This window comes from Protomyctophum parallelum (assembly GCF_964188405.1).
Source record: "Protomyctophum parallelum genome assembly, chromosome: 23".
NCBI lineage: Eukaryota > Metazoa > Chordata > Actinopteri > Myctophiformes > Myctophidae > Protomyctophum > Protomyctophum parallelum.
The window spans coordinates 29611642-29623066 of record NC_139715.1 but is presented as its reverse complement, the minus strand read 5'-3'; the positions used below and the strand labels follow the sequence as shown (position 1 = coordinate 29623066).

Sequence of the window (11425 nt, the reverse complement as noted above, 5' to 3'; positions counted from 1 at the left end):
TATCGGTTATCGGCCATAATGGCAATTAATTACATCGGATATCGATATCGGCCAAAATGTCTCATCGGCACATCCCTAATTGATTTGTTCAAAAACTATTATCTTCCCCCCCACCACAGTAGCCTACTGACAAAACTATTATCTTCCCCCCCACCACAGTAGTGGTGTGGCCCGAGAACCTGAGGGGAGGTGGACATGGAAACCATGTTAAACCACATACAAACAGGCCATTAGTTCCAGACAGTAGGACAGAACCACATACAAACAGGCCATTAGTTCCAGACAGTAGGACAGAACCACATACAAACAGGCCATTAGTTCCAGACAGTAGGACAGAACCACATACAAACAGGCCATTAGTTCCAGGAAGTAGGACAGAACCACATACAAACAGGCCATTAGTTCCAGGAAGTACGACAGAACCATATACAAACAGGCCATTAGTTCCAGGAAGTAGGACAGAACCACATAGAAACAGGCCATTACATGTAGTTCCAGACAGAAGGACAGAACCACATACAGTCCATTAGTTCCAGGAAGTAGGACAGAACCACATACAAACAGGCCATTAGTTCCAGACAGTAGGACAGAACCACATACAAACAGGCCATTAGTTCCAGACAGAAGACAGAACCACATACAAACAGGCCATTAGTTCCAGGAAGTAGGACAGAACCACATACAAACAGGCCATTAGTTCCAAGGACTGTCTAAAGAGGACAAGAAGCGAAGACCGTAAGGGCGCCGCCATGTTGCTCACATGGTGCTCCATGGAAGGAAAGAAACATGCGCAGTAGAGACCAAGGAAGCTGAACGAGGAAGTGATGGCTGCATAAAGCCCATTGCGCATGTTTCTTTCCTTCCATGGAGCACCATGTGAGCAACATGGCGGCGCCCTTACGGTCTCCGCGTCCCGTCCTCTTTAGACAGTCCTTGATTAGTTCCAGGAAGTACGACAGAACCATATACAAACAGGCCATTAGTTCCAGACAGAAGACAGAACCACATACAAACAGGCCATTAGTTCCAGGAAGTAGGACAGAACCACATACAAACAGGCCATTACATGTAGTTCCAGAAAGAAGGACAGAACCACATACAGTCCATTAGTTCCAGGAAGTAGGACAGAACCACATACAAACAGGCCATTAGTTCCAGACAGTAGGACAGAACCACATACAAACAGGCCATTAGTTCCAGACAGTAGGACAGAACCACATACAAACAGGCCATTAGTTCCAGGAAGTAGGACAGAACCACATACAAACAGGCCATTAGTTCCAGACAGAAGACAGAACCACATACAAACAGGCCATTAGTTCCAGACAGTAGGACAGAACCACATACAAACAGGCCATTAGTTCCAGACAGTAGGACAGAACCACATACAAACAGGCCATTAGTTCCAGACAGAAGACAGAACCACATACAAACAGGCCATTAGTTCCAGACAGTAGGACAGTGAACGGGCATAGCGGACGGACCCTTACCTCCTACGAAGCCGCGGTTTCCGCCGTGCCCTGCCTGGCCCCGCCCCCCGCGGCCGCCGAAGCCTCCTCCGCCGCCTCCGGTGGTGTTCTGGCGGTAGTCCCGCGCTCCGAAGCCGCCCGAGAACCTGAGGGGAGGTGGACATGAAAACCATGTTAAAACCACACACAAACACACAGATGGTGGAGGAAACCATGCAAGGCACCAACCAGCACATCGGGAGCAATCAGGGGTTCAGAGTCTTGCTCAAGGACACTTCGACTTCGATTGACTAAAACTATGACAAAAAATGTTAAGTCGACAACCTTTTTTCACAGACGAAAACTAAACACAATCTAAGCTATGATGGCTAAAACTGAGACTAAATATAAACTAAACACAATCTAAGCCATATATGTCAAACTCAAGGCCCGTGAATGAATTATCTTTGGCCCGCGGGATGATATTTAATTAGTATTAGAACTGGCTCTCTGGTATATTGCACAGACCACCATAATACTCCCACAATAAGTCCCACAATTGTCACGTATCGAGGGCCCACAAGCCCAAGCATGCGTCTTCTCTTCACTATTGATCAGCAGTGAAAGTATATCACTTGTGGTTAACTTTCAGCTACCCCTCTCCCCAAAAATGGCCCGTGTGTTAAAACACAGTCCGGCCCTCGACTTGTACCAATTTCTTTATTTTAGCCCACTGTGTATTTGAGTTTGACATCCCTGATCTAAGCTATGATGGCTAAAACTAAACGCAATCTAAGCTATGATGGCTAAAACTAAACGCAATCTAAGCTATGATGGCTAAAACTAAACGCAATCTAAGCTATGATGACTAAAACTAAACGCAATCTAAGCTATGATGGCTAAAACTAAACACAATCTAAGCTATAATGGCTAAAACTAAACACAATCTAAGCTATGATGAAAACTAAACACAATCTAAGCTATGATGACTAAAACTGAGACTAAATATAAACTAAACACAATCTAAGCTATGATGAAAACTAAACACAATCTAAGCTATGATGGCTAAAACTAAACAATCTAAGCTATGATGACTAAAACTAAACACAATCTAAGCTATGATGACTAAAACTAAACAATCTAAGCTATGATGAAAACTAGACACAATCTAAGCTATGATGGCTAAAACTAAACACAATCTAAGCTATGATGAAAACTAAACACAATCTAAGCTATGATGACTAAAACTAAACAATCTAAGCTATGATGGCTAAAACTAAACACAATCTAAGCTATGATGGCTAAAACTAAACACAATCTAAGCTATGATGAAAACTAAACACAATCTAAGCTATGATGACTAAAACTAAACAATCTAAGCTATGATGGCTAAAACTAAACACAATCTAAGCTATGATGAAAACTAAACACAATCTAAGCTATGATGACTAAAACTAAACAATCTAAGCTATGATGGCTAAAACTAAACACAATCTAAGCTATGATGGCTAAAACTAAACAATCTAAGCTATGATGGCTAAAACTAAACACAATCTAAGCTATGATGGCTAAAACTAAACACAATCTAAGCTATGATGAAAACTAAACACAATCTAAGCTATGATGACTAAAACTAAACAATCTAAGCTATGATGGCTAAAACTAAACACAATCTAAGCTATGATGACTAAAACTAAACAATCTAAGCTATGATGACTAAAACTAAACACAATCTAAGCTATGATGACTAAAACTAAACACAATCTAAGCTATGATGACTAAAACTAAACACAATCTAAGCTATGATGAAAACTAAACACAATCTAAGCTATGATGAAAACTAAACAATCTAAGCTATGATGACTAAAACTAAACACAATCTAAGCTATGATGAAAACTAAACACAATCTAAGCTATGATGACTAAAACTAAACACAATCTAAGCTATGATGAAAACTAAACACAATCTAAGCTATGATGACTAAAACTAAACAATCTAAGCTATGATGAAAACTAGACACAATCTAAGCTATGATGGCTAAAACTAAACACAATCTAAGCTATGATGAAAACTAAACACAATCTAAGCTATGATGACTAAAACTAAACAATCTAAGCTATGATGGCTAAAACTAAACACAATCTAAGCTATGATGGCTAAAACTAAACACAATCTAAGCTATGATGAAAACTAAACACAATCTAAGCTATGATGACTAAAACTAAACAATCTAAGCTATGATGGCTAAAACTAAACACAATCTAAGCTATGATGAAAACTAAACACAATCTAAGCTATGATGACTAAAACTAAACAATCTAAGCTATGATGGCTAAAACTAAACACAATCTAAGCTATGATGGCTAAAACTAAACAATCTAAGCTATGATGGCTAAAACTAAACACAATCTAAGCTATGATGGCTAAAACTAAACACAATCTAAGCTATGATGAAAACTAAACACAATCTAAGCTATGATGACTAAAACTAAACAATCTAAGCTATGATGACTAAAACTAAACACAATCTAAGCTATGATGACTAAAACTAAACACAATCTAAGCTATGATGACTAAAACTAAACACAATCTAAGCTATGATGAAAACTAAACACAATCTAAGCTATGATGAAAACTAAACAATCTAAGCTATGATGACTAAAACTAAACACAATCTAAGCTATGATGAAAACTAAACACAATCTAAGCTATGATGAAAACTAAACACAATCTAAGCTATGATGAAAACTAAACACAATCTAAGCTATGATGACTAAAACTAAACACAATCTAAGCTATGATGACTAAAACTAAACACAATCTAAGCTATGATGACTAAAACTAAACACAATCTAAGCTATGATGAAAACTAAACACAATCTAAGCTATGATGAAAACTAAACAATCTAAGCTATGATGACTAAAACTAAACACAATCTAAGCTATGATGAAAACTAAACACAATCTAAGCTATGATGAAAACTAAACACAATCTAAGCTATGATGAAAACTAAACACAATCTAAGCTATGATGAAAACTAAACACAATCTAAGCTATGATGAAAACTAAACACAATCTAAGCTATGATGAAAACTAAACACAATCTAAGCTATGATGAAAACTAAACACAATCTAAGCTATGGTGGCTAAAACTAAACACAATCTAAGCTATGATGGCTAAAACTAAACACAATCTAAGCTATGATGAAAACTAAACACAATCTAAGCTATGATGAAAACTAAACACAATCTAAGCTATGATGAAAACTAAACACAATCTAAGCTATGATGAAAACTAAACACAATCTAAGCTATGATGAAAACTAAACACAATCTAAGCTATGATGGCTAAAACTAAACACAATCTAAGCTATGATGAAAACTAAACACAATCTAAGCTATGATGAAAACTAAACACAATCTAAGCTATGATGAAAACTAAACACAATCTAAGCTATGATGAAAACTAAACACAATCTAAGCTATGATGGCTAAAACTGAGACTAAATATATTGAAATTTTGCAAGGAATCTGGGGAATGTTTTGCCCTCCCTCGAGCACATTACACTCCAGAGCCGGAAAGGGCGTCTACGTTTATATGTCTGTGGGTGTGTGTGTGTGGGTGTTATGGCATTGAGCAACTAGTCAACCTTGTTGGTACTAGTTGATAAGAAAAAGTTATAGTCATTAATGTACACAGTTTTTAAAATACAATTTTTTAAACAAGTCTACTAGTAAACTAGGCAACTAGTCAACTAGTAACAAATGATTAGAAGTGAATGCCCTAGTGTGTGTGTGTGTGTGTGTCTCTCTCCACCTCTTAGAGCGCCCTCTGCTGGTGCTCTTGTGCTGGTGTTCGTAGGCCAGGCTCTCCAGCCATGAAGGAACCTCCTGCTTGGCCTCCACCAGGATGTCCAGAAGGTCTTTAGTGATGTTCCCGTTCTTATCGTTGAAGAACGACGTGGCCAGACCTGAGCACACACACGCACACACGAAATTACAGAGTTACCGTGATGCTATTTCCGTGCTCGGACGGACCCAGGCATGCAGGGATACACATTGCACTAAAAAATATATATATATATATATATATCTTTCACAGCGAACGTTTTTTTAAACTCAAGTCTTTGTTTCTGGGGGGAGACAACGGAGTTTGTGGCCTCTGATTGGCCAACACCCGCTCTGTGGGTGAATGACATCACCGCTCATGGTTGTTATAGGATGGGTAAATGACCTCACCCAGGTTCCCCACGCGCCCCGTGCGTCCGATGCGGTGGACGTACTCCTCGATGTCGCTGGGCAGGTCGAAGTTTATCACGTGTTTCACGTTGGAGATGTCCAGACCACGGGCTGCCACCTGGGGGAGACAGAGAGGGAGAGAGAATTTACAATGTAGTCATTTATCACAGGGGTTCTCAACGGTGAGCAGTGCAATGTTGCACTGCTCACTTCACAACATTGCACTGCTCACTTCACAGGGGTGTGATTTTTATTATTATTACAGTATTAGTTTTTTTCTTATGAAAGCAGCCTACTGACAAACTGTACATGGGATCAATGTGTATTTGTTTTCCTCCTAAAAGTAGACATTTAGGGCTTTCATTCAGTGTGTAGTATGTATATGATAATAATTTATTTATGTTTATTTTTATATCTGCCTGTCAATCTCTGTGACTTTAAACCTTTATAACTCGCTATGATGATAACTTCATGATGATGATGATTATGCGCACATATCTGATCATTGTCTCAATCGCAGTAACAGCTGGGGGCAACAAAAGTCTTGATCAGTGTAGGCTACCTTCCACCGATCGTTTCAGAACGATAGTATAACGGTGAGACGCGTTACTGGATCGGTGAGTTTAGTGGTTGACATGTCTGGACATGTTTGGGCAAAGAAGCACGTAGGAGCGATCAGCGATGGAAAAGAGCTTCATCCACGGTATCGAGGGAGACGCTAAGCCCGGCTGTGAAATAGACCAGACCTCTTTTCAGGAGGGGGGGGGGCTTTTAACTCTCGGATCACATACCGGATCTTTGTAGAGCCGATCAGTGTTACTTTCTATGTTGTCTGGGTGCGTATAAAGATGAAGTACAGTAATCATTAAAAAAAACATAAAAACGTATAGATACGCTATGCGCATACCGTGGTCGAGATATAAAAAGCGTATGGATACGTTTCACGCATTTGATGTGTTAAGTAATTAATTGGCAGGTGTGGGATTGCCATGGCAATCAATTGGCTGAGGCAGAGGCTGGAAATTGCACAGGTGAGGGGATTTAGGCTGATTAGGCCCACTTGTCAGAGACTGAGCAGAGCATTTTGTGGTGATTCTGGAGAACCGTGGGTCCGACCGACTCGATACTGGGCACCGCACTCCCTGTGGGGGTGTGGAACGCGTGTGTCGAATGTGAAGTCGGTGCGGCGAACGGTTCTCGAGTTACTTGCATTACAACCGTACATGCACACACGCGCAGAGACGTGGCGCATTTGTAGTACCATTAGACCTGGGCTAGTCAACTTAACATGGCTCAGGGGCCACTCGGCAAGGTTGAGTAGCACTGCATTACAGACAGTATAACAGACAGACAGGCAGTATGACAGACAGACAGACAGTATGACAGACAGACAGGCGTACTGACCGCGGTGGCCACCAGGATGGGACATCGTCCCGACCTGAACTGGCTGAGCGCCTCCTCCCGGTCGCGCTGCGAGCGGTCTCCGTGGATGGAGGTGCAGGCGTAGCCCTCGCGGTACAGGAAGTCCTCCAGGGCGTCCGCGCCCTTCTTGGTCTCCACGAACACCAGCGTCAGAGAGTCCTTGCCTGTAGGGGGCGCCAGAGGGAAGTGAGACTTGACTCTAAAACAAGCCCCCCCAGTAAGGCTATCCAACGTTGAAGCTGCCACTACCTACTGGCGAAAAGTGGAATTGCAGCACTTTCATGGAGGTGGACAGACGTTCATGACGTCACGTGCGTCATAGCCCGGACCTCAAATTTGAGGTGCGGGGCTAGGCTAGGCTAGGCTAGGCTAGGCTAAACTTCCGCTTGCTCGAGCCATTGAGTCATGCCATTGAGCCTAATGCATGTCAAACCTGGGGGGGTCCTTGAAATTAAACGGGTTGAGAATCACTGCTAGAGAAGAAAAGATCTTCTCTTATCTTTTCAAATGGGGCCTGCAGGGCTAATTAGTGTCAATTTGGGGCTCCTTGACATGACAAAGTTTTGGAACCACTGAGATAGAGACTCAGGGCTTAAAGCCCTAAAAAATCCCAAGACTGAAAAAGATTTTTTGCAAATCTGCAGTGATCTCATTAAATAACCCCTATGAAATCCTCCGGACTGAAATCAGTCCCCAGGACTGAGAACTTTAAGCCCTCATAGAGAGGTGACCGGATGTCTTTAAGCCCTCATAGAGAGGTGACCGGATGTCTCCTCCCATCTCAGCACACAAGGCCATTTCACCCCATCCCCCCCCCCCGCCTTCCCGTTCCTCTGGTCAATGGCCGAATTGAACTGTGTTATTTCTGGATAACAGACCACTCTATAACAGACCGCTCTGCTCTATAACAGACCACTCCGCTCTATAACAGACCGCTCTATAACAGACCACTCCGCTCTATAACAGACCGCTCTATAACAGACCACTCCGCTCTATAACAGACCGCTCTATAACAGACCGCTCCGCTCTATAACAGACCGCTCTATAACAGACCGCTCCGCTCTATAACAGACCACTCTATAACAGACCGCTCCGCTCTATAACAGACCGCTCTATAACAGACCGATCCGCTCTATAACAGACCACTCTATAACAGACCGCTCCGCTCTATAACAGACCGCTCTATAACAGACCGCTCCGCTCTATAACAGACCGCTCTATAACAGACCGCTCTATAACAGACCGCTCCGCTCTATAACAGACCGCTCTATAAGGACCGCTCCGCTCTATAACAGACCGCTCTATAACAGAACGCTCCGCTCTATAACAGACCGCTCTATAACAGACCGCTCTATAACAGACCACTCCGCTCTATAACAGACCACTCTATAACAGACCACTCTATAACAGACCGCTCCGCTCTATAACAGACCACTCCTCTCTATAACAGACCGCTCTATAACAGACCACTCTGCTCTGTAACAGACCGCTCTGTAACAGACAGCTCTGTAACAGACCGCTCCGCTCTATAACAGACCGCTCCGCTCTATAACAGACCACTCCGCTCTATAACAGACCGCTCTACAACAGACCGCTCTATAACAGACCGCTCCACTCTACAACAGACCGCTCTATAACAGACCGCTCTATAACAGACCGCTCTACAACAGACCGCTCTATAACAGACCGCTCCACTCTACAACAGACCGCTCTATAACAGACCGCTCCACTTTAAAACAGACAGCTCCACTCTATAACAGACCGCTCTACAACAGACCGCTCTATAACAGACCGCTCCACTCTACAACAGACCGCTCTATAACAGACCGCTCTACAACAGACCGCTCTACAACAGACCGCTCTATAACAGACCGCTCCGCTCTATAACAGACCGCTCCACTCTACAACAGACCTCTCTATAACAGACCGCTCCACTCTATAACAGACCGCTCTATAACAGACCACTCCGCTCTATAACAGACCGCTCCACTCTACAACAGACCGCTCTATAACAGACCACTCCTCTCTATAACAGACCGCTCTATAACACCACTCCGCTCTGTAACAGACCGCTCTGTAACAGACAGCTCTATAACAGACCGCTCTGTAACAGACAGCTCTATAACAGACCGCTCCGCTCTATAACAGACCGCTCCACAACAGACCGCTCTATAACAGACCGCTCCACTCTACAACAGACAGCTCCACTCTATAACAGACCGCTCCACTCTACAACAGACCGCTCTATAACAGACCGCTCCACTCTACAACAGACAGCTCTATAACAGACCGCTCCACTCTACAACAGACCGCTCTATAACAGACCGCTCCACTCTACAACAGACAGCTCTATAACAGACCGCTCCACTCTACAACAGACCGCTCTATAACAGACCGCTCCACTCTACAACAGACCGCTCTATAACAGACCGCTCCACTCTACAACAGACAGCTCTATAACAGACCGCTCCACTCTACAACAGACAGCTCTATAACAGACCGCTCAACTCTACAACAGACCGCTCTATAACAGACCGCTCCACTCTACAACAGACCGCTCTATAACAGACCGCTCCACTCTACAACAGACCGCTCTATAACAGACCGCTCCACTCTACAACAGACCGCTCTATAACAGACCGCTCCACTCTACAACAGACAGCTCTATAACAGACCGCTCAACTCTACAACAGACCGCTCTATAACAGACCGCTCCACTCTACAACAGACAGCTCCACTCTATAACAGACCGCTCCACTCTACAACAGACCGCTCTATAACAGACCGCTCCACTCTACAACAGACAGCTCTATAACAGACCGCTCAACTCTACAACAGACCGCTCTATAACAGACCGCTCCACTCTACAACAGACAGCTCCACTCTATAACAGACCGCTCCACTCTACAACAGACCGCTCTATAACAGACCGCTCCACTTTACAACAGACAGCTCCACTCTATAACAGACCGCTCCACTTTACAACAGACCGCTCTATAACAGACCGCTCCACTCTACAACAGACAGCTCCACTCTATAACAGACCGCTCAACTCTACAACAGACAGCTCTATAACAGACCGCTCCACTCTACAACAGACCGCTCTATAACAGACAGCTCCACTCTACAACAGACCGCTCTATAACAGACAGCTCCACTCTACAACAGACCGCTCTATAACAGACCGCTCAACTCTACAACAGACCGCTCTATAACAGACTGCTCTATAACAGACCGCTCAACTCTACAACAGACCCCTCTATAACAGACCCCTCTATAACAGACCGCTCCGCTCTAAAACAGACTGCTCCGCTCTATAACAGACCGCTCCGCTCTATAACAGACTGCTCCGCTCTATAACAGACCGCTCCACTCTACAACAGACTGCTCCGCTCTATAACAGACCGCTCCGCTCTATAACAGACCGCTCTATAACAGACCGCTCTATAACAGACCGCTGCACTCTATAACAGAACCGATGCCTAATCAAACTCTCGGAGCACCTGCTGCGCCACGCTTGATTTACTGCTGTTTCCATCATGACAGTAATGTACACACACACACACACACACACACACACACACACACACACACACACACACACACACACACACACACACACACACACACACACACACACACACACACACACACACACACACACACACACACACACACACACACACACACACACACACACACACACACACACACACACACACACACACACACAATTTACGGTAAAACATTGCTCTCAAAAATGTTTTTTTAAAACATCCGAGCGAGAAATAGACGATGCAGTAAACCCGAAAATGGATTGTATTTGATCAACTCACTTCCTTGTTTCCTGACAGTGCTGCAGCTGGCCAGACACCGGCCAGCGCGACACTAATGGAATACTTTCGTTACCGCAAGCAAGGAAATACCTCGTTAACCTTGTTATGTTTTGGGTCAATTTATTGATTCATGTATTAAAGCTGCTATAAGCAATAGCATGTCCAAATCTTAATGGCTTAGTTATTTGTGGTATTCAGACAGCCAGCAGTGAGTGAAAAGCTTGCAAAAGGAATTTAGTCTCACACATCTAGGGGCCACAATCTGCATTCAAAGATTTTCTTTTAGAATATATTTGATTTGATTTTTATTAAGGATCCCAATTAGCTTTGTCATTGGTCGGGGGGAAAAAAACAAAATGACAAAGCTTCTAGGAAAATCTTTGAATGCAGAATGCGGCCCCTAGATATGTCACAGAGACTAATCTTTTTGTGAGAGCGTTTTACCCATTGCTGGCTGTCTGAATACCAAAATAAATAA

The 11425-nt window shown here is 43.3% G+C and overlaps 1 protein-coding gene across 5 annotated transcripts in view; it reads right to left on the bottom strand.

Moving 5' to 3' along the window:
- Positions 1-11425, bottom strand: part of LOC310854427 (ATP-dependent RNA helicase DDX3X-like) — a 50423-nt gene that overhangs the window by 4363 nt on the left and 34635 nt on the right. For all 5 annotated transcript variants that reach the window (XM_083759067.1, XM_083759070.1, XM_083759071.1 and 2 more), the window contains 4 exons: positions 7094-7275; positions 5690-5807; positions 5268-5421; positions 1491-1615 (listed from right to left, as the gene is read on the bottom strand). In XM_083759067.1, the coding sequence (XP_083615193.1) occupies positions 1491-1615; positions 5268-5421; positions 5690-5807; positions 7094-7275 (579 nt within the window). The remainder of the gene's footprint in view (positions 1-1490; positions 1616-5267; positions 5422-5689; positions 5808-7093; positions 7276-11425) is intronic.